The sequence below is a fragment of the Sebastes umbrosus genome, chromosome 12, assembly GCF_015220745.1.
Source record: "Sebastes umbrosus isolate fSebUmb1 chromosome 12, fSebUmb1.pri, whole genome shotgun sequence".
NCBI lineage: Eukaryota > Metazoa > Chordata > Actinopteri > Perciformes > Sebastidae > Sebastes > Sebastes umbrosus.
In genome coordinates, this window is record NC_051280.1 from 19,781,201 (window position 1) to 19,806,599 (window position 25,399).

General features: G+C 41.8%; 1 protein-coding gene across 1 annotated transcript; it reads left to right on the forward strand.

Moving 5' to 3' along the window:
- The first annotated feature begins 6,849 nt into the window (after positions 1-6,849).
- On the forward strand, positions 6,850-20,326 carry acsl3b (acyl-CoA synthetase long chain family member 3b). Its single transcript, XM_037786829.1, has 15 exons — positions 6,850-7,180; positions 10,473-10,952; positions 11,585-11,762; positions 11,873-11,982; positions 12,137-12,275; positions 13,006-13,156; positions 13,368-13,491; positions 14,804-14,875; positions 15,001-15,140; positions 15,456-15,628; positions 15,776-15,850; positions 15,960-16,151; positions 16,249-16,363; positions 16,651-16,808; positions 17,573-20,326. The coding sequence occupies exons 2-15, from the start codon at positions 10,602-10,604 to the stop codon at positions 17,728-17,730; spliced, it is 2,136 nt and encodes a 711-aa protein (XP_037642757.1). The 5' UTR covers positions 6,850-7,180; positions 10,473-10,601; the 3' UTR covers positions 17,731-20,326.
- Positions 20,327-25,399: the final 5,073 nt, after the last annotated feature.

The window sequence follows — 25,399 nt, forward strand, 5'->3', positions numbered from 1 at the left end:
ATCGATTATTTGTCAACCATTAAACAACTACTTTGATAATCGATTAATCGTTTTTTTTAAAGACAAAAAAGTAAAAATTCTCTGATTCCAGCTTCTTAAATGTGAATATTTTTCTGGTTTCTTTACTCCTCTATGACAGTAAACTAAATATCTTTGAGTTGTGGACAAAACAAGACATTTTGAGGACGTCATCTTGGGCTTTGGGAAACACTGATCGACATTTTTCACCATTTTCTGACATTTTATAGACCAAACAACTCATTGATTAATCTAGAAAACAATCAACAGATTAATCGACATTGAAAATAACCATTAGTTGCAGCCCTAGTTTGGATACAGTATATGTGAAGCTTCAATGCCTTCCCATACTGTTTGCTTTTCTCACAGAATGCACCTTTTGTCTTTATTTTTTACTTTTAAAGGGAATGCATTTGAGTACAATGCAACTGTTTGTACAGGCATGTCATGACAAATGCTTATACACTGAAAATCATTGAAAGAGCACTTTTTACTTGTCTTGCTAATGGCAACATTAGCAGACTTGAATAATAGGACGATTGCTCGTTACAGCGGTATCCTCCCCTTCTCTCCTCCCACACGTGTTCATTCCTGCACTGAAATTATTTACATGACAGGCTTCATAAGGTGCTTGGGAAGCTACCAATGTATAATGTATGTGTACTGTATTTATGTGACTGATTTATTATAATCTTCTTGTGCCACTAACAACATGACCTATTGTGCCAATGACAGAACCTACTTATAACCACCTGAGTTTGATTACACTGACTCCCCGTGGTGGACCAGATCAGCGGGGGATCCCCGGCCAGTGACCCTGAGGGGACGTGAGCCTTCACATGATGAGAGAAATAACTTTAGGGTAGGAGGCCAAAATGTTGTAAAGTAGTGAGACAATGGAAGAGCAGAAGATCTCCTAGGGGTCTTAAATCATATGATGGGCTTAAGTTTCCTTTCACAATGATATAAACTGCAAGAACATATCAACTATGGTCCACACCCAGATCACTCTTAAAGGGAAGTGTGCAATAAAAGAATGGTTAATTTAATTTCTGTGGATTTGTTTTATATAAATTAGGCCTCAAAAACACATTTTCTTCTCACCCATCATTTCCTATGTTTAAGAAAAATTATAATGAGACTAACATCAATTGTTTGGGTTATTAGATCAGTTATGATTCAAGAAAGATGTCTCCATTTAGTTTATCTGAATCACAAAAACACAGTGGGTATTTATCTCCACTTAGTGTTGTTTTAAGAGGCGACACCGGTCTCGGGAGTTAAAATCCATCTCTTTCAGGTCCCTCAAAGGGACTCCTTCACTTGGTCATCCAGTAGTCGGTGAGTAATGCCACTTAAATGCCACCGTGACAAAAGCTTGAGAAAGAAAAGGAGGGGTGGCAGGCTTCCACTGGGAGCCATAGGCAACACTGTGTCTGGGGCAAAGGGCTTCATTTCACAGGGACTGCAGGGCTTAAAGTTAAAGATTACTTTGAAATCTGCATCCTCTACCATTAAACTCTCCTCCCTCCCTCCAGCCGTCACTCCCTCTCCCGAAAAATAAAAAGCTGTCGCCACAGAGCAGGGGATGAGTTGGGGAGCAGATCCTCTTTGATGACAGAGAAGGATCCTTTTGTTCTCTAATCCCCTTGCAACCCATTCCCCCCCTTTTCCCTATAAATCCAACTGGACGTCAAGGGGCTTCATAATCAGCCAGGGGCTCGAAAGTTATTAGTTGTTTCACTTTAAAAGATTGGAATGCAACAGTGACGTCTTGTCGTGACACCTCTTGCAAAAGATATTTCATTTAAATCTTCTAATTTTGGTCTTTTCAGTGTGTGGAAGTCTTTTTGAGAGCAGCAAGAAACACATCATTAAGTAAATACCCTAATAACATGTCACATGACACTGGTCAGTGGTTTGTCATAGGTGGATCCTAAGGGAACAGCCATTAGCCGCTGTGCATGCTGTCAAGAGAGACGGGGTCACCCATAGACAGACAGTTCCAGGATACATTTCCTTTCTTCCTGTGTCCTGCCTTTAAGTGTGTGCAAAGTGTGTCCCTGTGTCATTACCAGATTGGACACACGGATTTCACAGAGGAGATGAAAGTGTTCCTTTTGCTCATAACATCTGCCCTCTGATGGTTTGTGTCCATATCAAGATGACCCCAGACATATAGCCCGAGGAGAGCGATTATCACCATTCTGTACGCACTCTCTGACCCGTCATGGGATCACATGCTTGTGTGAATAGCGTGTGTTTATGAGGAGGAAAAAGGCATGGACTTGTGTGTTTGCATGCATGTATTTGCCAGATATGTCTGAACAGACATATGGTCTAACAAGCATGAAAACACTCTAAAGACTAGCGAGAAGGGTTCAATGCACAGGGTCAGAGTGTCAAACAAGACTTACCTAGACATTTCACTTGCACTGTGTCGCTCTTCAGATGTCAAAGAAGACGTTCCTCTGTCTTGAACTGTTGGATCTTCTCTCTGTCAAGTTGAAACAAATAGCATAAAAGAGTGCAGTGCAAAGCCCTCATGAAATAAATGTGCAATGACTCTCCCTGCTGTACAAAAGTGAGAATGCAGCAGAGGAAATTAACCATGTGCCTCCTGTTTCAATTATAACATTATGAATTCTATATAAAAACATATTTTGTTTGTTTGCTGTTTTAAATTGCAGCCTCCAGTTATCACTCTATTCAGTAAAAAGAGTTATGGGCACAAAAAAAGGAATATTTTTACATGTCCACCGTAAGTCCATATACATCTAGGGCTGTCCCTAGATGTTGGGCTTCGAAGCTTCGGTGAGTAATAGTCGAAGTTATTCGAAGCTTCGCTTCAGGCTGACATGTTCTTCTGTGTGTCTGGCTCCATCTCCCACATTTCAGTACCCAGGACAGTGTCGCTGCCACACTATTATACACACACGCACCTCTACACACGTCAAACAGCAATATCCGTCTGAGAATAACTCATAATAATTCGTGTTTAATACTCATTCATTCTTTATCCGTAACCACTTATCCTATTCAGGGTAGCGGGGGGCTGGAGCTGATCCCAGCTGACATTGTGCGAAGGCGGGGTACACCCTGGACAGGTCACCAGACTATCACAGGGCCGACACATAGAGACAGACTACCATTCACACTCACACTCACATCCACACCTACGGGCAGTTTAGAGTCAGTGCTGAATATGAATATTGTTTGGGGATTATTCCTTATTTCATGGGCTATTTTGGGATTTATACTTTATTAGTAAATACTTATATATAAACAAAAAAACGAAACATTTGAATACTGATTTGGATGTTGAATGTCATGGCAACGGTTGAAGCTTGGAAGCTTCAAAGCATTCGGGTCAGCCCAATATACATCCATATACCTTTTATTAGGGTTTTAACACCAATCATCAGCTATTATTGTAGCCGTTACTTTTTGCATTTGGTAACAAGCAAACTATGCAGCCATTGATGCATTCTGCCCATTGACATCTTCTTTCAAATGACCACCAGTTACTGTCATGGGACCAGTCTACATTGATTTTCAACGGTAAAAGTTTTTTGTTTAGGGGGATTCAATTAAATTTTATAGCTTCATGGGTGGTTGAGATGGTTCAACGATTGTCCTTCCTGAGCTTCCTCCTCCATCTATCTATCTGGAGCGCTCTCTTCTCCCTCGTCATCCTATACTCCATCCATTCATTATCTGTAACCGCTTATCCTGTTCAGGGTCACGGGGGTCGCCAGACTATCACAGGGCTGACATGAGACAGACAACCATCCACAATCATCACACCTACGGGCAATTTAGAGTCAACAATTAACCTAACCTGCAGGAGGAAGCCGGAGAAAACCCACTCTAACACAAGGAGAACATGCAAACTCCACACAGAAGGGCCCAAGGCCAGCTGGTTTGAACCCAGAACCCTACTTGCAGTGACCGTGCTGCCCTCATCCTATACTGACACATACAAATTAAAGGACAGAACTGAACTGGAAAAGAAACAAGGCCAGAAGGGACAGACTGAGGGAGAAGCACAAAGAGCTACGAGCCAAGGCCAAAAATAGCGGTGAGACAGACTGCTGGGAGGAAGGGAAACTTTCACCACATTGTAACTCCAAACTTCACCAGAGAACTTTCCAGAAACAACTGACAGTAGTGCAGACACTCGTTCATCCCCTGAATCAGTTCCCCTTGTTAAAGATAAGTGATGCTACCTACAACAGTTTTTATAAAGTTTAATTATGGTAAAGAATGAGATCTATATGTCTCTTCAATACAGCTGTTATACTGGTGCAAAAGTTATGGCAAAGGCTAAAATCTGTAGTGTGAGATACAGCTACTGAATAAACATGAAGAAAATGTACATTAGCACCACCAGCTGCTGAAAGCTCATTTTTGCAATGGCAATTTACTACTGAGTCCTAAACTACCATTACGGTGGTTTTGAACATGAGGTGTTAATCTGAACTTCATGACAACGCAGTGAAGAAATGCTTCCTATATATTTTTTAAAAGATGATGATTTTTTATGTGGTTGTCAAGAGGCCTTTGAATACCATCTCAATGAATAATATTTGAATAATCTGACTAAATGTCTTGGATAAAATTTTGATTATATTGTATTCTGGGTGACCTCTTATCAGGCCGATACTGACTCAAATAGCTGGATCGGATATCGGTGACAATGGGGCCGATCTATTCAATTCAATTCTATGTTTATATACTACAGTATATATATTATACTGGCATTTAAATTCATGTTTGTTTTCACCAATTTGTTTCTAATAAGGTTATCCCTGTTAATTTTGAAGATTTTTTTTACCAAGTTGCTGGTGTAGGATTTCTTATTTCCATTATAAACAATAATTCAGTTTAATTTATATCTATGTATTTATTTGTTATGTTTTTTTTTACAACGTTAAAAAAGCCATATTGAAGTCGGGCCTGATGTTGCCTTACACATAGAAGAATGATCCCAGTCACACAGTGAGGCTTACAGCTTATTAATTAAACACTGGTATCGGATCAGCTCTTGGTATCGGTCAATACCCAAAGCCCAGGTACCGCTATCGGTATCGGACTGAAAAAGTCAGATTGGTGTATCCCTACCTCTTATAGCAGTGGGTGAGAAAATATCATCATACCAGGTGTTATGTCTGGGGGTTGCATTAAAAATATTAATGGAGGTTGCTGATTGCAAGTTCTTTAAAACATTCTCTGTAGTCTGTTGTACTGAGATTAGTAAATACAATAAAACTTTATTTGACACATTTGGTATGATATACAGTACTTTGATGTCTTTTCATTTCTGATAAAGCACTTAGTAACTATTGTTATAAAAATAACCACATTAATTAATACAAAATAGGTACACAGCATTTGGTCAAGAAACTTATTTGGCCTATTCAAAACACAACTATTATAATATTCATGAAGTGCAAGAACTGTTTACAAATTGTAGGCTACTTAGGGAAATGCCTATTGTTTTATTTTTCTGTTTTTGACGTTTGTTTTTTGTTTTAGATAGGAAGACAACTTTTGAGCTCACCTTTTTTCAGATTCTCATGGCCAGTTATATTTATGAATGGCATGCCACGCAAGGGAAATACTAATGCAGATAGGGAAAAAAATTGCCCTTTTAAATGCCTGATTAAAACCTGCATTCTTAATTCAATTTGTTAATCCAATTATGTACTGTATTTCTCTTTTTAAACTGCATTTTTCAAATAGAATTTTAAATTCCATTATCTATTCATGAATTCATTAATGTATTTTTAAATTATGTACTTATTGACTGTTTTATGGTGTTTTTTAAATCCTTTTTTAATTTGAACTATTTAATGATGGAGTCATATTTCATTTGTAAATTATTTTTTTATAATTATTGCCCATTGAAATGTCAAATAATGAATTACTTTTTATTATATATTTTTTTTAAATCATAGATTAATGAATACAATTGTAAACAAATTTATTAATGTCTATTTTTATTGTAAAATTAGTTATTAATCAATTAAATGCTTTATTACTATTTCCGTGACTGCTGTGGTCCTCCATACAGGTCTACTATTCCCTATAGCGTTAGTCACTAGTCATAAGATAAGATTAGATAACATAGATATTACTTTATTAGTCCCGCAGTGGGGAAATTTGCAGCGTACAGCAGCAAAGGGGATAGTGCAAAAAACAAGATGCATCAGCTAACACAGTAAAAAAGAAACAAAGTGTAACAAAATATGAACCATTTAAATAGAAGGAAGTATAAAAATAGGAGCAGTATATACACTATTGACAATAAACAGACATTAATAAAATTGCACAAGTGGAAAATGATATTGCACAGTGAGAATGAATGAATTAATGAAATTACACCTGAAAACATCAGGTTATTGTCAGCTTTTTGGTGTGTAAGTGGTTAGCTAGCTAGGTTATAGACTAGTCCACAAAGAAAGGGGAAGTGTTTAGGTGGTTTTGCTCTAATGTCACTTTCATACCATGTTTCATACAGGAGACGGGCGTGGGAGGATCCTCTGGTGACTGTTCACAGTCTGCAGTCCCACACTGACAGATGAAATACTGGTTCACATATTTAGCAAGCTAGCTAGTACGTCACGTTGCCTAGTTACGACTATATAGGCTACTACAGTTTTCGGTTTCAGTTTCAGTTCCCTCCTCTTCGTCCTCATCTTTGTCTCTGTCTCTTGACTCTTCCGTGGTAAAAAAATGTAGTTAAAACTGAACCGTGTTCAAACCTGGTCATAATAATGGTTGACAAATTCAAATTAGCCCGGCAACCCGGGTCTAAAAACCCGGTTCATTGTGCCGGTGCCGGGCCCAGACCAGACAGTTGTGACCGTTAGTAACCTCAAACTGACGTCCCCGCTGGCCCAAGCACGCGCCACCTCCAGCGCACCAATCGCTGACCGAGAATGCCTCCGACGTCACTCAGTAGCTTCCGGGCTGGTAAGCACACTGGCCCGGTGATGCTCAAAATATACAATTTCACTCAATTTTAAACATCCGTTTAATAACAGACTAGCAGCTGTGATTTATAACCAAACACACAGCGTTAACAGATTACATCAATATGATGTCAGAGCTTTGGTTAAAAGGATAAAAGAGACTTCAGCAGCGAGAGAGAAAAGAGGTGAGAATGCATTAGCTGTGTGTGAACGCTTTGCAGATGTTGGTGACCTGATTGTTAGCAACCGGGTTTTGCTTCAACACTGTAGCACATCGTGTACCATACATGTGTGCACAACATGAGGCTGCATTTTGATACTGATTTGACTACATCGACAGCAGCTGCAGTGGTTAGTCGAAGCAGCTACATAAATGCTTGCTAAGTCACCTCACTTTAGCTGCTAACGCGTCTTTGAGTCGTCCGCTAGCTGCTAATCTTGATGCTGCTTCGCTGCTAGCCTCGTAGCTTCAGAGGACGCATCCTACGGAGTAAAGAAATGCCCTGCTCATAGCTGAATGGAATGAAAACCATCCTCCTTGCTTGGTTAAAGCTTTGATTGAGCATCACAATAATAGTATCTAGATGTACGCACAGAGTTATCATAACAGTAGTGTGTTATGACCTTATCTAAGGATACACAAATCAAAACATGATGGATGTTGCACACATGTAGCTAGTGCTTTGCATACGAATAACACAGATACAATGGGACAAATGTCAACAGTCAACAAGCTAAGGAAGAATATACAGCCTGGGGTAGAGTAAAAAAGGTGATGCATGATCTGATTCAACAATATAAATGATAAGATCTTTGAATGCAATCTCTTTCTTAAATTGATCCTCTTATTACTTCCTATTTTTTTGTTATCAGATTCTATTTCATACTATTTTCTTTTTATTTACTATTTATTGTCTTTCTTTTATGGTGCCTCCCTGCAAAAAAAGCATTTCACACATTGTACTTGTTGTATAACTGGTTTGGAAATAAACATCTTGAATCTTGATTGAGAAAATATGTGAAAAAAATGATCACGAGATTCATATATCCTAGAGGGACAGGTTTGTAATTTAGCATCACCCTGTTGTCCTGATCACTCACTCAGATACTGGCACTGTGGATAAAATATCAAATTATAGCTGGATAAAATCATTATGGATTGTTATTAGGCTGTAAACAGTAAGAACTACTGAAATACTGTCTTAATCTGTGGTGTTTAGTATCAAATATGCTGGCGGAAAGCTCAGTTTTCTCCATTATTGAACACTGAGTAAACCTTTAACCTTTACGCATCTGTGTGTATGTTTAAAATTGCCTTTATCACAATATGCATGTGGGCCTAATGTCCGCTTTATGGCATAACACACCTGCACAGAGGGGCTGGCATTACAATTATGGAGATACTTTCATCATGCAGTGTTTACTGTAAAGCTGCATATGTGGTTGGTTATTATAACTGTGCATTACATGCTCATTAGTTTCTTTCCTAACCGGCTTTTTGTCGTTTTCGTCACACGCCACGTTGTTGTTGGAATCATTCCTAGGAGCAGGTGTGTCTACTTTATTCAAAATGAAGTACACGATGACTGAACCTGTGTTACAAGTATTAAACCGAAACAGAGTGAGTTTTCACCCTCCTGATGTGCCTGTGGCTGTGATTCTTTGTGCCTTTGCTCTGCCATAGCACATACAGTAGATTGTGGTATGTTAGTTGCTGCAAAACAGGTGAGACGTGTTCAAACTTCAACCTTACAGTTGAAACGGTTTATTTATATACGGCGTATTTAGTTAAATACTTAATAATAGATAGTAAAGGCAGTTTGCATACTCATAAATCCCTTCACTAAATATTAGGGGCTGTCCCAAATACCATTTTTGGGGCTTTGAAGCTTCGGTGAGAAATATTCGAAGGTATTCGAAGCTTCGCAGGCTGACATGTTATTCTGTCTGTTTGTCTCCATCTCTCCCGTTTTAGCGCCAGCAATAGTGCCGCTGGTGCACTACCTTACACACACACACACAACAAACAGCGATATCCGTCTGACAATAACTAATAATAATTAATGTTGAATATGAATAATATTGTGCTATTCCTTATTTCATGGGCTATTTTGGGATTAATACATTATTATAACATACTTCAAAATACAAACAAAGCATTCGCAATACTGATTTGGAGGTTGAATACCATGGCAACTGTCGAAGCTTCAAAGCATTCGGGTCAGCCCTACTAAATATACCGAGAAAAATCTAAATGGTTTCTTTTACGTAGCAGCTCTAGTCTATATATACAGTTTGATAATAGATACGGGTAGATGTACCTGTACTCACTTTGAAATTATTGGGTTTTTTTATTTCTGAGGTTAGACATCATGAGGAAGTTTGGAGCACTTGCATCAACATCCACGACATGCACACATAAACATGCTGCTTTGAATTTATTATGAACATCATACAGAGAGAGGCAATGATCTATTGTTGTGTAGGGACAGATTGGACCCTGCAGTGTAATATTATACTGGCCCATAGTGTCACAGACCTTCCTGTGGTGCAGTGCAGGTGAAACCAGTATTGGGTAGCCTAGTTGGACACTCACTGAGGACTCACACTTGAACTGAAGTTCAATTTGTGCACACGTCTCTGTTTATCAAGTGTAGCGTGTCTAAATAAGAGCTTGAATGTGCCACTAAGCCTGTAGAATTACTAAGCGATATTCAGGTTGGTTCTTGCAGCTTGTGCTGGCATGAGGCCCGGAGCGGCCCACCTCATCGGTCAGTGTTAGATTCTTCTCAGTGCTGTTATATTAGCTGGCCAGGTTATGCTAACCTCCCACGTGACCTCTGGACCTCAGTCTCATTCTAAGCTGCAGACTGAGTCACTGCCGCTTGTCCAAGCATGCTCAGGCTCCGTGGCCACAGGGCTTCACCGCAAATTACAATCTGGCCCCAAGGATGCACTACGAATAGCTGAGCTCCGGGGGTCGGAGTTGATTCAAAGGTTTTTGTAATATAGCCAAACAAATGAGAGCAGTAACAAGTAAAATACATGCTATAATACTGCATTTGCAACCATCACCTTGTGGCACAAAAAAGGTGTATAATTCCTGAAAATTAGACAGTCGATGTTTTCTTACTAACGAAATGAAAAGCAGCAAATCTTCACATATGAGAGGCTGTGTATCAACTCATTTAAATAATCATTTCAGCACTATTATTAAATCTTGATGAGGTTAAGTGTCGTTGCGTCCTGCTTTGGGATCCGTGCAACAGGGCCAGCGGATCTGGTGAACTAGATAGTGCTGACTGAGAGCCGGCCTAAGAATAGGCAGAGATGATGAGATCTTCAGGCGAGGAAGGATTCGTTTACCAGGAGGCGGTAGCGCACATTTGATGCAGCTCAATATTTCCAAATGTGCTGATACATCCTTTAATCCAGAACATACTTCTAAAATGTCTTTTTTGTGCCTCTGTGTTGCAGGTCTGGTCACAAAAGAACCACCGCCTGCAACCTTCAGAGAGTCAGAATACCTAAAGAGCAGTGACGAGCGCGGTGCATCACTGCTTGTCCGGTTTGATTCGTCTCCAGCAGTGACTTCATCCTCCAAAGATGAAGTTGAAGGAGGATATGAACCCCCTACTGCTGCAGGTCTTCCGCTCCGTGGTGTGGGTCTACTCCGTCATCACCTTCATACCCTGGTACTTCTTCTCCGGAGCCGGCAACAACGTGGAACGGGCTCGCCGGCTCAAGGCGCGCTCGGTCAGCGGCCACCCAGCGGGGCCTTACAGGGCCATCAACAGCCAAGAGAAGCTGGTGGCGTGGCTGAACCCGAGGGTGGACAGCCTGGACAAAATGTTTGAATACGCCGCGAGTCGGTTCCCGCAGAGAGACTGTCTGGGCACCAGGGAGGTGCTCAGCGAGGAGGACGAGCTCCAGCCTAACGGCAAGGTCTTCAAGAAGGTGAGAGACCCTGACCAGTTCCTGTTGCTGTACAGATTTGTGTATCACCTTCATTATTCTTTTAAATGTTCGGTTCTGTTGTCAGGAGAAGGAAGGACATAGTCAAGTCAGTGGGTGGTACCGCTCATCACTGTATAGGACAAGCTTTAGGTGAATCTGGAAGGGGATTACAGGAAGTTTGCTCATGTCTGTGAGGGCTGACAGCGCTGAGTCTGCCACTGTGCACAGTGTGTGGGATGTGGGTGGAAGAGCGGCTGTGTTACTGCTGCTTTGTCTCACAGTCGAGAGTCTCCTCATTAGAACCTGCATGGCTGCAAAAGCCCTGTAGATGGCGCAAACTGACTGCATGTGAAGGATGATGTGCTGGTAAAAAAAAAAACGTCAGACCTCTTTCAGATTCAACAGTGTCAGGATTGCATGTTACCTTTCTTATATTGCGATACGGAAGTGATCATGTCAATGTGAATACAATGGGTGCGAGGTTCCTAAAATCCTTTTAAGCATTTTTTTTTCATATTTGTCGTATTGACTTGCTCCTGAAAAGATGCTCTGAAGTAACCCATGCCTGTAGAATGCATGTACATACATCAGTTTTCATGTTGTTTATCCTGAATATTGCATATCATGTGTAGGTAATTCTGGGGAACTACAACTGGCTATCATACGAGGAAGCCTACGAGTCGGCGAAGTGTTTTGGCAGCGGCCTGGCAGCGCTCGGCCAGAAGCCTCAGTGTAACATCGCCATCTTCTGCGAGACCAGAGCAGAGTGGATGGTGGCGGCACTAGCCTGCTTCATGTACAATTTCCCACGTGAGTGACAGAACAGACAATATATATGTGTGTATTCAGACAATCTTAGACCTACAGTAAAAAAAAAAAAGCACTTGAGTGACGACTTAACTGGATTTGAATTTCGACAGTTGTGACCCTGTACGCCACTCTCGGACCCACGGCCATCGCCCACGGCCTGAACGAGACCGAGATCACGCACATCATCACAAGCAAAGACCTGCTGCAGAGCCGTCTCAAGGTACCATCATCTGTCTTCCATGATGTTAGCTGTATCAAACACTGAATCACAGGTTGTGTATCATTAGCGCTTGATGAAAAGCTCAGTTCTATTTGCATAATTACTTTCTCCTCTCACTCCTTCTCCCTCCCTCCCACCTACATCCAACACCCAGGCCATACTGTTGGATGTGCCGAGGCTGCAGTATATCATTGTGGTCGACAGTAAACCCACGAGCTTGCCAAACCTCCCCAGAGGCATCATCATCTACAACATGGACGCTGTGAGGGAGATGGGATCCAAGCCTGACAATAGTGAGTATTTTGTGCATTGTGATTAAAAAGCTTTTTTCCTAATTTTGTCGGAGGGGGAAGTGGAAGTACACTGATGGAGGCTTAATACGGAGCCAACACCCTGATGTGTAATTGGAGTGATGTGCTGTGCGTGACAGAGTCAGCACGAGGTCAAATCACCACTTGCCAATGTCGCGATGACATTGGTCGACTTTTCTGGACAATTAGGGGAAAGAGGAATTCTGTTTTTGCTACAATATATAACACGAGACAGTTTCCTCTTACAGTATTTGATAAAGAAAAATGGAATAGTGCAAATAGAACACACAATAAGCATGTGAAATATTTTCTAAATTAATTTTAGCCAAGTTTCCTTCACAATTACATATAGAACAAAAATTACATTGAAGATCACATTCATTTAAACCATGTATGCGTTAAGATGAATTACAGGAGATGATCAGGCTAAAAAAAAATCGTACGTGATCATCGTCATGCTGTAACGATAATGAATAAATTGAGAAAATAATCAATAGATTAAAATGAAAACAGTCGTTTTCTGGCAGCCATACAAATAAATACTCAGACCCTTTCATAGCATACAGTTGTTAGAAAATCCTTCATTGCTTTTTCCATTTCCGTACTTTAGCGAGCAGACGTTTCTTCATAATAACTTATTATGACAACTAATAATGCTTCTATTGGTTTCCTGTCTAACCATCCCCCCCTCTCTGCTCCTCTGTCTCTGCAGTAGCAGTAAACCGCAGACAGTCAGAGCCCTCGGACATCGCGGTCATCATGTACACCAGCGGCTCCACAGGCATCCCTAAGGGTGTCATGGTCTCCCATGGCAACATCATCGCTGGCATCACTGGCATGGCTGAGCGAATCCCTAACCTCAAGTATGCCAATATCACATTGACTTCCTCTCCTCCCTTTTCTCTCTCCAAATCTGCAAAAATATCTCTTCCTCCTCCTCTGTACTGCTGTCACACTATCACAGCTTTCCTCACACACACACACTCAATAACCACCACCTCACTATGTTCTTCACTATGTTCTCCTCTGTGTCTATTGTGGAAATTAACCTGCTGTTATTTCTGTGCTGTGCAGTGAAACAGACACCTATATTGGCTACCTACCGCTGGCCCACGTGTTAGAGCTCAGCGCTGAACTGGTGTGCATCTCTCACGGCTGTCGCATCGGCTACTCCTCACCTCAGACTCTGGCTGACCAGGTCAGTGTATAAAAGGACGCACACACACCTTGTGGCCAGCATGTTTCTGTTGCAGTCAGTGTTGTATGTCATATATATTACTAAGACTTAGACCTCTGTATATCCACCTGGAGGGGAAATAGTTCCCATAACAACATAACAATGGATAGCAAAATGCTTGGCTTTCCACAATGTCATCTAAAAGGTCTAAAAAAGGAGTCTGCGACTTCGGCTCGATACGCTCTTGAGTTGCATGCACGGTGACGTGAGACTTGACTTAAGACTTGTCCTTGAAATTTGGGACTCGTGAACAATCCTTCATCATCACATCATCATTTTCCAGACTATTGATACATCGGGTACCAGCTGCACTTTCTCATCCTCTCTTCTCTCTGACAGCCAGCTGAGAACACACACCCGCACACACCGCTGCAGTGCCCACATAGCCTCACCCTCCTTTCACTCACTCACAGTGCTGTTGTCTCGTCTCATTTGCTCCGGTTATAATGATTTGCGGATTTTTGTTGTCATGTTGTCATAGCCTGCAGTGTTTCTCATTAATTACCTAGACTAGTCTATTTAGGCCCGCCGCGGTTTGATAATGAACTTGAAATATTTTTACACCTCAATCTCGGCGGGTCAGGGACGGCCACTTCGTGACGGTCCGCAGAGACCGGCCCAGGATCAAGGTGGCTTGTGGCTCCGACAGTGAGCTTTTATGCCGCGTCATCAGCATTCTATCTATACAACTACTGTGCTGATGATTAAATTGTTTGCAAGAGCACCAAATTGTTTACTCAAGCACAAAGTTCTTCACAGATCTAGCCTCTTAATTTTGCTCTCAAAGTGCACCAGATTGATGCATTTAAGTTGGCATTGTTACATTTAGCTTTTGCTAAAAATGTAAGATTTTATGCCCTCAATGTTTTCCCAGCGGTACCAAATATTATATTCGATACGAATATCGATATTTTTCAAGGTTCAAAGTTAGAATTTCCAGTATTGTGACAATACTAATACAGATACTGTGTGCTAATAGATAAAGGAGTGATGATTATACAACAGATGCTTTGAATTCCTTATATATATATAACTACGCTGTGTTCTAAGCAGACCGGATGGCAGGCAGTCGATGATAGAATACTCATTACAACCATAAGAGACTTGAGACTTGACTTGGACTTGCAAAAAAAATGACTTGTGAGCATCTCTGCATTAAATTCAGAATCCATTCAAGATGCTTATGGTCACTTTTAAAGCTCTGTGTGGCACCTAACTACATTAGTCAGTAGGTCACTGATAGTTGACCGATTGTTTTGTTTCATTTTCTCAGTCTACCAAGATAAAGAAGGGCAGTAAAGGGGACACCAGTGTGCTGAAACCTACTCTCATGGCTGCTGTACCAGTAAGTCTTTTTAATCACTGCAAAAACCCATCGATCCAATTTTATTAGTAATATATCCTCTAACTAATGTTATTTATCATACCACAGACAAGTGTTAACTGAGAGCCTGATGTGTGTGTGTGTAGGAGATCATGGATCGAATCTACAAGAACGTGATGACCAAAGTGGAGGAGATGAGCAAACTCCAGAAGACGCTCTTTGTGCTGGCTTACAACTACAAGATGGAGCAGATCTCCAAAGGCTACAGCACGCCTCTCTGTGACAGGTAAAACACAAATTATTCTCCTGTATACACGAGATGAGACAATCGCTTCCCCTGTGAAACACGGGGCAAACATTAACCTCTCTGACTACGTGGCTAATCATAGTGTGAATTCTTGTTAACACCGAGTCTCTACAACAGATGTAGGGGAATTATTCTCTAGCATGTGTGAATCATTGAATATCGATTCTGATATTGTGTTTGCACAAGGCATTCTTTAGTATGAGTCGATATTTGGATGTCTGTCTCCGCCGCCCCTCTCGCTCATCATCTCCACGCTGTGTGTTTTTTTGTTTTTGCCCACCTCCTCCCCCGCAGTCTGGTGTTCAAACGGGTGCGCGCGCTCCTGGGAGGCAACACGCGGGTTCTGCTTTCTGGCGGAGCACCGCTCTCGGCCGCCACACAGCGCTTCATGAACATCTGCCTGTGCTGCCCTGTAGGGCAGGGCTATGGCCTGACGGAGACCTGTGGAGCTGGCACCATCAGCGAGAGTAAGAGAGGGGATTTTAATGGGAAACAGAGGCTGTTTTTGCCACCTTTTGGGAAATTAAGAGACTAGTAAATAAAAAATATAAAGAACTTTACTTGTATTTAATACATACATTTAACAGGAGTCTCTGCTGGTGTGTTTTTTTCAGTGTGGGACTACAGCACAGGACGGGTCGGTGCTCCACTGGTTTGCTCAGAGATCACACTGAAGGACTGGGAGGAGGGTGAGTCAAATGGCAACAACCATTGACCCATTTTTGTACCTTGGAGAACAGAGTATAAACAAATGGCAACAAACGTGTTGATATTCTAATCAGGTTTGTGCTCCTTTAGGTGGTTACTACAGCACAGACAAGCCCAACCCGCGGGGGGAGATTTTGATCGGCGGTCCCAATGTAACGATGGGTTACTACAAAAACGAAACCAGGAACCGCGAGGACTTTTTTGTGGACGAGCGCGGCCAGAGGTGGTTCTGCACAGGAGACATCGGACAGTTCTACCCCGATGGATGCCTTAAGATCATCGGTAGGAGATCCACAAACTATTGCACCTGTGTGTGTGGTATAGTGTTACATATATAAGTGTTACATCTATTAAGATTTTGTGTGTTCTCTTCCAACAGACCGTAAGAAAGACCTGGTGAAATTGCAGGCAGGCGAGTACGTCTCTCTCGGAAAAGTGGAGGCTGTTTTGAAGAACTGCTCACTGATAGACAACATCTGTGCCTATGCCAACAGGTAAAATCCTGCACACACTCCCTCTGAATCTGTTCCTTCCAGACTTTTGACTTCCGTTTTTAGATGCAGGCTCACCGAGCACACCAACATTTCAGCCTGTGTCTGATTTTCTGTCTCATTTCTTTTTGATTTCTGTAGACTGTTGTCAGGCCATTAAATAGGTGTTATCAGTCGCTATAAGCACCATAGATGTCAGTCAGTAGGGGCCTACTACACCCAATAGTAGGCTTTAGTAGGGTGCCCTACTGGTGAAAAAACTTGTTAACTCTTTTGTACTCATTTTTCAGTGACGAGTCGTATGTGATTAGCTTCGTGGTGCCTAACCACAAGCAGCTAATGGCGCTGGCAGAGCAGATGCAGGTGAGGGGCACATGGGAGGAGATGTGCAACAACTCGCTGATGGAGAGAGAAGTCCTCCGTATCATTACCGAGGCTGCCCTCTCAGGTAGGGGAAAAAAGTCTCTGTCTTCTACACTTATATTCTAGAGATGATAGTCATGATACCAGATATTTAGTAGTCGATACCAATACCAGTGAAATTCCACAATTATCAATACCCAATACGATACTACGGTAAAAAAAAGAAAACAATTAACAGTTTGAGCTAGTGTTGGGAAGTTAAACAGGTCATAATTCCCTCTCTCATATCTATTTTAATATCTCCTTCAAACAACCGTATTTATTCAGGTTTCTTGCCAAAAACTAAATTTTACCAGATTACATTTGAACACATCATGATAATGTTAGAATTTACCTTCACCCAATACAATTTTTTTACTGAATAGAGCCTGAACGCATCATAATGACCTCAATGCAACCTCCGTTAATGTTATTATCATGGAAAAAATAGGATGTGTCCCCTGGACGCGTCAATAGCGAGTTAACTGTGTCCTTTCGGATTTTAAACACTGTTAGTCCCCGGTACCTGAGGTTCTGTAGAAAAACGAGTACCGTCATGTTTTCAGAATTTTGGCATCGACTTGGTACCGAAGTATTGGTTCTCGCAACACCCTAATTAATTCTGTGTATGCACTCAGATAAAATGTGTCTGATTAAAGCCTTCTCAACAAAACCAAAGTGGTGCTACTCTCTGTCATAACTTTACAACTCAGATTGGGTGTGATGGTGTCTGCCTCATGCCAGACTTGCACCACTATTACGCTGTATCTGTGACTCTGACTTGTGATTCTGCTCTCTCCCACAAACCAGCAAAAATGGAGCGATTTGAGATCCCCAAGAAGATCCGTCTGAGCGCTGAGCCCTGGACGCCAGAGACCGGGTTGGTCACTGACGCATTCAAACTGAAACGCAAGGAGCTCAAATCACACTACCAGGAAGACATTGAGAGGATGTACGGCGGAAAATAACACACGCAAACAACACATACACACTTGCAAAACATACACAAGGAGCTCAGAAGCCACTACCAAGGAAGTTATACTTTAGATACACACGCGCATCATTACAGACACATAAAGCGTCTCATGCACCGCCTCCTCGGCTTCCCTACGACCAGCTTCGATCAAAAGAGGGGGAAAAAAATAAACTGAATCCAGCTCTCTGTCAAGATCAAAAGGCAGAGGGTCCCTCACAGAAAACTGAACCAGCCGGACGTGCACGATGCGACGCACTCGCTGTTCCCCCCCTTTGATGGATTTAGCCCTTTTGAGTTGCCATGACAACCAAGTCAGCACACAAAGTCGGACGTCCGCATGACTCGAAGTGAAACAAAATGTCAGGCTAGACGTATATCTGGATCAATGTCAGCGCGCCCTCTTCGTTGCTTCTCTTCCTCTCCGGAGCCGTCCACCAGTTCATGGTCGTGGACTTGTAGCGCAGATACCTGGCAGGGAAAACGGGATAGCATGAGTCTGTTAGAGGGATCCCTCCTGGGCTTTAATCAAGTAACATTCAGGTTGGAATCTATGCAGGGATCTCTATTAGCTCTTTTTTTTTATGTGTCATCATGTTTCATGTTTTGTTTGTCAGCTTTGAAACCTATTCGATGATTATTTCAGTGTTGCAAAGCCATGAGAGATTGAGCGTCAAGATGTTTGTAATTACTTTTTTCTTACGGTTCTTTTATGGGTGTAATATTCTGAGTTTTTTTTTTTTTATTTCTTTTATCCTCCTGTTTTTTATCGCCAATTTGTTTTCGCAAATCATACTTTTATTGAGCTTTGTTTACAAGCTTTTTTGTTGTTGTTGTATTTTACTCCCCTTTTTTTCTGCCTGTGTCCCAAAGTTTGTACATTTGAGTGTGTGTTTACGGACTTGACTCGTAGAACCGATCCAGACTGAAGTCCCTTCTGCTCTCGGGTCAAACATCGATCGTAAAAAGGCATCCGTTGGGACTTTTTCCAACCTTGCTCTTTGCCCCCCCCCAGCTTCAGTTTTCCCCCTGGATGCCTCCCAAACTGTGTCTTATTGGTTATTTTGTTGGTTCATTGACGTACCATAGCCCTGCCACGTATTCCTCCAGTCATGGCCGATGCACTGTATGGATGTCTCCAAGGGAACTTGGCCCAGCGTAGAAAATTTAAGGTCACTCTCCCAGTTGCTGTACATGTCATCCTTTTTTTGCCATAGATCTAGTTACGGTTGTCTTTTTTTTTTTTACATATGAATATGAAATACAAAATGAATGTGCAATATTTATACACAAATTTTAAACTAAAGTATGTAATAAGGAAAAAAAACACACAGATACAGCAGCCCCTCCATAGTGGATGAATGTTTAGGCCTCATAATGGAAGACTTCACAAGCATAGGAATAAAGAAGGTAGAGAGACACTGATAGGGAAGTCTACATGTAGCCCATTTTAACATACTGTGCTAAACAATGCTATTTTAATAAGACTGTAAAGTGACAAATTCAATATTTGGCATTGTAGAAATCGCAAGATGAAAAGTGTGCAACTGTACCAAAGCACTTGAATATATATTTTTGAGAGAGAGAAACGAGAGGATCGCGCTCCAGTCGAACAACTGAAGAAACTCCACATGAATACACTCCTTATTTAATTGTGATTATATAAAGTATATAGCATAAAGATCACCAGACCTCATAGAGAGCAGGCAACATTTCTGTATCTTCAAAATGTGTATGACACTGTATGTGCAATGTATATAAAAGGGTTATGTATAGCATATACAATAATGACTGTAGGTTTTCAGAAGTTCTCTCATCAGTACGACTCTTGCTTCAGTCTTTCTTTCTTCTCTTTAGGTTTATAGGCAGAATATTAAATCATATTTTGGTCAATGTAAAGGGGACATATTTCCCACAGCTGCCCTCTTGGAATGCAAATTATGCTTTGCTTGTATACTGTAAAACATTTAGCATTAATAAAGGTACAGTCAGGTACTCTAACTACTTCTCTTATCAGACGTCTACTTGCTCAACGCAGATTTTTAGCATGTAAAAAACTAAACAGTACTATCATGATGAGGTGGGAAGCCGTTCCTCCCTTCCTGTTTTTTTTTTAATATGGTTCTCCTAAAGATTTCAGTGGAAAGTCAGCTTTCTGTGCTGTTTGCTGCTTTTCCTCTGCCTGGCTAGAGGCGGCTAGTTGCCTTCTGACTCACATGAGCTGTCTTCAGGGGTCTTAAGAATGTGAAGCACTCCCTACCCCCCACGATTTCTCGATAGCACACAAGTCCCGCTACGTCCATCAGAACTAACGGCAAGGCAAAGACCAATCCTGTTGTTTTCACTTGCATTGTAAATAGGCAAAGAGAGAAGGGGATCAATGATTCAACTTCAGTCAAACTACCAATAATTGTACAGGTGTTAACATATTTAATATCTTTGTTAATGACCAGATTTTGGGGGGGTCTCCTCCTTGTTTTTGTGTGGTTAAGTGGCCCTGCGAGACAGGCTCATGCAAGTGTCTCCTTCATTATTTATTTGTGATCTGGCCTTGAAAATGATGTAATGGAATAAAGAAGTTTGTGTTGTAATTACTGCTGGTCTCTGTGTGTTCAACACCTGAGCGCAATCTGCGAGGCACGACGTGTGACTGATACGATCAGCGGTTTGATTAGAATCATCCTGAAACCAGAGTTGCCATGGCAACGAAGGCCAGTGTGTATGCTGTGGTTTGTGAAAGACTTGTGTGCCGTGCGGACGCAAACGGAACATGCAGTCCTGGGAGTCAACCTTCAATCAGAGTTAGTAAACACATTTTTTTTTTTTTTCTCTTCTTCCAGGCAGAGTCATAGACGGTGTTTCTCACAACATGTTGACCTTGGCGTCACACCTGTGAAATCATTAGATGTAGTAAAGGAGGAAGTTAGGCTCCCTGCGCTTTCCATGTACACCTGCTATCCTGCTGTCATATGCATCTGAATAAGTCCAGCATCTTAGCGCAGTGTCTGCATTTCTTATAGGATGAAGATGATCAATTCATCTTGGATCTTTGGCCCTGATCATACATCAACAGTATATGGGCTGCCACCAATGTTTGTTTTCATTAGCGATTCATCTGACGATTATTTTCTCAATTAATCGTTTGGTCTATAAAATGTCAGATAATTGTGAAAAATCGGCCATCGCAGATTCCCAGTTTTACACATTTAAATTGCCTGTTTTGTCAAAACAAAACCCCCAAAAACATTCAGTTTACTATCATGGAAGACGAAGAAAACCAGCAAATATTCACATTTGAGAAGATTGAATGAGAGAATTCTAGGTATTTCATTCTTTAAAAAATGCCAGATAATTAATTGTTCATTAAAATTGAACAGAACTTGGTTTTCTGTCAATTGACTATAGTTGATTAATGGACTAATTATTGGAGCTGTAATTAGCAATTATTCTCACTTTGATTCATTCGATGTGTTGTGTCATAATCTGCTTCACAAGAACTGTGTGTAACATATTGGGGGATCTTAACAGAAATCCATCCATCCATTATCACAGAAGGGCCCCAAGCCGGGTTTGAACCTACAACCTTCTTGCTGTGAGGCGGCAGTGCTAACCACTGCACCACCTATTAGCAGAAATGGAATATAATATTAGTGATTAGTGTATAATCACCTGAAATTAAGAATCGTTGTTTTTGTTAGCTTAGAAAGAGCCCTTCATATCTACATAGGGAGCAGGTCCTCGCCATGATGCTCCGCCATGTTTCAACAGTAGCCCAGCACGGACAAATCAAACACTGGCTCTAGAGAGAGTCTTTCACGTTTTTACGTTACCTGAAGGCCACCGTAGTTTTCCATCGTTTGTGAAACTGCGGTAACGTGAGCCTCAGAGTGTAAAACCGTGGTATCGCCAGCCGCCGTCTGACTTCTGTTGCTCCTAAAGTAGTGTTATTATGGTAAGGATGGCCTCTGAGCGAGGTGAACGGTTTTGCACTCGCCCGGCTCACGTTACCGCAGTCTTGGAAAGGGAGGAGTGAGCGGAGGGGTACTCAGTTGGTTGCAATCTGCAACCACACCACTAGCTGCCACCAAATCCTACACACTGTACCTTTAAGGATTTAGGCAATAAAAGGTTTGATTAAACTGTGGATACAAATTGATTTGAATACGATATATACAAGTTGTACAAGTTACATTGTGAATATATAAAGCTTGCACTGGGCTTTTAATACACATTACAATGTATATTAAGCTACATATTACAATGAAATCAAAGCGTACTGAACCTTTTTGAGGAGGAAACATTATTGACAACAACAACAAATCTCTCACGTAAAAGCAATCTGAAAGAACATGGGTGCTTAAAGTCCTGCACGATGGTTCTGTCTGTACTGTTCTTGCATTTCACTTAAAATGAAACTGTAGCTATAAGACCACAGAGAGATGAGCGATGATTCTTCTAACCCCTCCTCTCCTCTCCTCTCTATTCCCTCCATCCAACCCTATGGGACCGGAGTGTGCGTCAGAGGCATAATACTCCCTTCATTAGCCCACTGATTCTGACGCAGACACACACACACACACACACACACACACACTCACACACAGTGTCTCTACCACAAAGACAATAACAACAACAACAAGCAGCCAGTAACTGTGAAGGACATCTTCCATATTGTATGTGTATGTGTGTGTATATGATCCTCTCTTTGCTCTCTGACACTTCATTCCAACTTTTTTCTGTCTCCTACTCTCTCTCTCTCTCTCTCTCTCTCTCTCTCTCTCTCTCTCTCTCTCCGTTGTCTCCTGTTCTCGCCTCCCTTTTTCACTCTTCCTGTCTGCTTATGACTCAGAAGTGCGCAAAAAACTTTTTTATCTGTGTTTGTGCTCTATGCGCACACTCCAGGGTGAGCCAATAAGCCATATTGGAGTTTGCCCAAGGATGAGTGGAGCTGAACCAGAGCTGCCTCATAGCTCTGGAGTAGGTGGGTGGTGGCTGGAGAAAACTGACAATAATTACATCTGAGGCTGGAAGATGGTGGACCAGCACTGAGATATGACACTGGACTGTTTACATTATATATATATAAGACACACTAAGGTACAGTAGTGATAGGCTGGATGAGAGACATGATGTTTTGATGTTTAGGGCAGGATAGGAAAATGTGAGCTGCCCTCTTTCTCTTTCTGCTGCCCTTTCTTTTAAAAATGTCACTTTTGTGTGTAAAGTAGCTCCCTAAAATTGTCGTTGTTATGTATTTTTCCTTTATCCTATTGAACCTCATTGGCAGGTCCATCATTCCAAACCCATATTTCGTGATAAAGCACTGTTTAAACAAACAGAAATTCAGTTTAAATTAGGGCTGTCAAAGTTAATCTGATACGTTAACGCAAGTTCGTTTTAATGCCACTAATTTCTTTAACGCGTTAACGCGTCATGGCCATTTTCAAAGGGGTCCCTTGACCTCTGACCTCAAGTTATGTGAATGAAAATGGGTTCTATGGGTACCGACGGGTCTCCCCTTTACAGACATGCCCACTTTATGATAATCACATGCAGTTTGGGCCAAGTCGTAATCAAGTCAGCACACTGACACACTGACAGCTGTTGTTGCCTGTTGGGCTGCAGTTTGCCATGTTATGATTACAGCATATTGTTTATGCTAAATGCAGTACCTGTGAGGGTTTCTGGACAATATTTGTCATTGTTTTGTGTTGTTAATTGATTTCCAATAATAAATATATACATACCTTTGCATAAAGAAAACATATTTGTCCACTCCCATGTTGACACAAGTATTAAATACTCAACAAATCTCCCTATAAGGTACATTTTGAACAGATCCACAGAAATCCACATTCAAAGGCATCCAAAGTAAAGTTCTTTTGATGTACTAATGAAATCTCGGATTTCAGTATTTCACATTTTAGTGTGATATAGCAGCAACCGAAAAATGTTTCATCTGACTCTGAACTCTGTACTTTAAAGGAGAGCCACATCACCTAATTGGAAAGTTTGTGACGCTCAACCTTTAGATTGACTGTGTTTCCCATATTTGCGCGCACTCCTGCTGATTTTGTTTTTGTCGAGCTGACCTTTGGCAGCGCTCGGTAACACCGGCTGCACCATGCCAGAGCACACGCCCCAGCACGGCTGAGCTGGGTCATCAAGATGTGAGGGGCCAAAGTGGAGGTGGGAAAACGTGTGAGGTCTGGCAATGAGCTTGAGGATGGAGAGGCAGAGGGAGAGGCAAGCGATAAGTCTGGGCGATGACTCACCGATGCTGGGTATTAATAGCATCGGGAGGGAGGGAGGGAGGGTGTGGGGGTGGAGGAGCGAGGGGGCAAGCGGTTTGGGAGACAGCCAGGACAGCATCATCGCACCGCTGACAGGGAGTGGTGGAGGCAGAGACGGAGACCGCAGAGACGAAGCACCAGAGAAGAAAAGGGGAAGAGAGGGATGGTGGGAGGGACAAAGCCGAGAAGGAGGTTGGAAAACAAATGGAGGAGGGGATGGGTGGAAGGGTGGATGAATGAGACTGAAAATAATGGAAAGATGAGGGGATGAACTGTGAAGAAAAGGAGGGGAGACAAAAATAGAACAGCATTCACATGAGAATGGGCATATTTTAAAAAGTGTCTCAGATAAAAAAACAATGTTGCTGGGCGTGCCACGCTGCAGAGACAACTGCTTGTTAACACTCAGAACATGTGGGCGTGCATAAGAATTAGATATATTGGGTTTTTGGATATAAATCTGAGCTGTTATGTGACCAATATCCATACACAAAAAACACACACTTCCCTGCAGCCTCACATCCAGACAATGGAGTCATGCAGAGGAGGACAGCAGAGGTGGCAGGCTCTAATGAACATAAAAATCACCACGGTTGCCTAGACACTGACATCTCAAGTAACACATAAGGCTGCACAGCCAATTAGGGAGACAAAAAAGACAAAAATCCAATTAGAGAGACACTATGTGGATCTTTACAAAACATGAATGTAATGACGATCATTTGTATAATCCTTGCTGCAAATATGTGCATTATTACTATTCAGTTTCTCATTCCGCTCTCTTCATTGACAAGATTCCTTCATCGAAAAACACATCCTGCCTTTCTGCCTCTGATGACGTCAGCCGGTGCGTCACGCCGCATCCCTTACCTTAGACACTAACATAATCTGTGCAGCGCAGCGGGGGGGGGGGAGAGAAAGCACACACACGTGCACAAGCACACTGTCGGTTTGTTGAAAAGGGATGAGTCACCAAGGTGAACACTCGCAGACGTTAATATGTAAAGGGTAAAAAAAAAAAAAAAGCAGGGGGTGTGGAGGGTGATAATAATGAGAGAAATGGAGGTTGACAGGTTAGTGGGAGGCAGAGCGGAATAAGGAGTTGAAACTGAAGATAACTTTAGGGAAGACAGAAAATAGTGCTACAAATTGGGGGAATGTTTGCTGATACGAAAAAAGAGAGCGAATCCGGTTTGTGATGGTGGAGGCGAAGATGTGACTGACTTTAATGTAGAGAGGTAGGAATGTAAAAATGAGCAAAGCATGAGGAGCTCTGGTGCCCTGTAGTTAAGGCCTCTGAACACCCACACAGGAGTTTTCAATTATTCTGCCTGATTAGGCCTCTGCTCAGGTTGAAGGTGGGCCGAAGCT